The following is a 1,760-nucleotide window of genomic DNA, read 5'->3' as shown; positions in this document are numbered from 1 at the left end:
CCCGGCCTCCTGCCGGCTGAGGGCTATTGCCTCGTTCAGCTGGTCTGTTTGAGTAGTTTCGTTGGTGCTTGTTGGATGTTCTGGTGGTCTTATGCAGGCCGCCACAGGAGCCACAATCTGTCTGGATGCAGAAAACACTACTACTACTACTACTACTACTACTACTACTACTACTACTACTACTACTACTACTACTACTACTACTACTACTACTACTACTACTACTACTACTACTACTACTACTACTACTACTACTACTACTACTACTACTACTACTACTACTACTACTACTACTACTACTACTACTACTACTACTACTACTACTACTACTACTACTACTACTACTACTACTACTACTACTACTACTACTACTACTACTACTACTACTACTACTACTACTACTACTACTACTACTACTACTACTACTACTACTACTACTACTACTACTACTACTACTACTACTACTACTACTACTACTACTACTACTACTACTACTACTACTACTACTACTACTACTACTACTACTACTACTACTACTACTACTACTACTACTACTACTACTACTACTACTACTACTACTACTACTACTACTACTACTACTACTACTACTACTACTACTACTACTACTACTACTACTACTACTACTACTACTACTACTACTACTACTACTACTACTACTACTACTACTACTACTACTACTACTACTACTACTACTACTACTACTACTACTACTACTACTACTACTACTACTACTACTACTACTACTACTACTACTACTACTACTACTACTACTACTACTACTACTACTACTACTACTACTACTACTACTACTACTACTACTACTACTACTACTACTACTACTACTACTACTACTACTACTACTACTACTACTACTACTACTACTACTACTACTACTACTACTACTACTACTACTACTACTACTACTACTACTACTACTACTACTACTACTACTACTACTACTACTACTACTACTACTACTACTACTACTACTACTACTACTACTACTACTACTACTACTACTACTACTACTACTACTACTACTACTACTACTACTACTACTACTACTACTACTACTACTACTACTACTACTACTACTACTACTACTACTACTACTACTACTACTACTACTACTACTACTACTACTACTACTACTACTACTACTACTACTACTACTACTACTACTACTACTACTACTACTACTACTACTACTACTACTTCGAAGTACTACTACTACTACTACTACTACTACCACTACTACTACTACTACTACTACTACTACTACTACTACTACTACTACTACTACTACTACTACTACTACTACTACTACTACTACTACTACTACTACTACTACTACTACTACTACTACTACTACTACTACTACTACTACTACTACTACTACTACTACTACTACTACTACTACTACTACTACTACTACTACTACTACTACTACTACTACTACTACTACTACTACTACTACTACTACTACTACTACTACTACTACTACTACTACTACTACTACTACTACTACTACTACTACTACTACTACTACTACTACTACTACTACTACTACTACTACTACTACTACTACTACTACTACTACTACTACTACTACTACTACTACTACTACTACTACTACTACTACTACTACTACTACTACTACTACTACTACTACTACTACTACTACTACTACTACTACTACTACTACTACTACTACTACTACTACTACTACTACTACTACT

General features: G+C 35.2%; 1 protein-coding gene across 1 annotated transcript; it reads right to left on the bottom strand.

Moving 5' to 3' along the window:
• Positions 1–493: 493 nt before the first annotated feature.
• LOC135811007 (uncharacterized protein DDB_G0271670-like) lies at positions 494–1,183 on the bottom strand (the record flags this gene model as incomplete). Its single annotated transcript, XM_065324372.1, has 1 exon — positions 494–1,183. A coding segment is annotated over one exon (690 nt), but the record flags the coding sequence as incomplete, so codon positions are not given.
• Positions 1,184–1,760: the final 577 nt, after the last annotated feature.

Source organism: Sycon ciliatum, chromosome 2 (genome assembly GCF_964019385.1).
Source record: "Sycon ciliatum chromosome 2, ocSycCili1.1, whole genome shotgun sequence".
Classification (NCBI taxonomy): Eukaryota; Metazoa; Porifera; class Calcarea; order Leucosolenida; family Sycettidae; genus Sycon; species Sycon ciliatum.
This window is presented reverse-complemented; position numbering and strand designations above follow the sequence as displayed.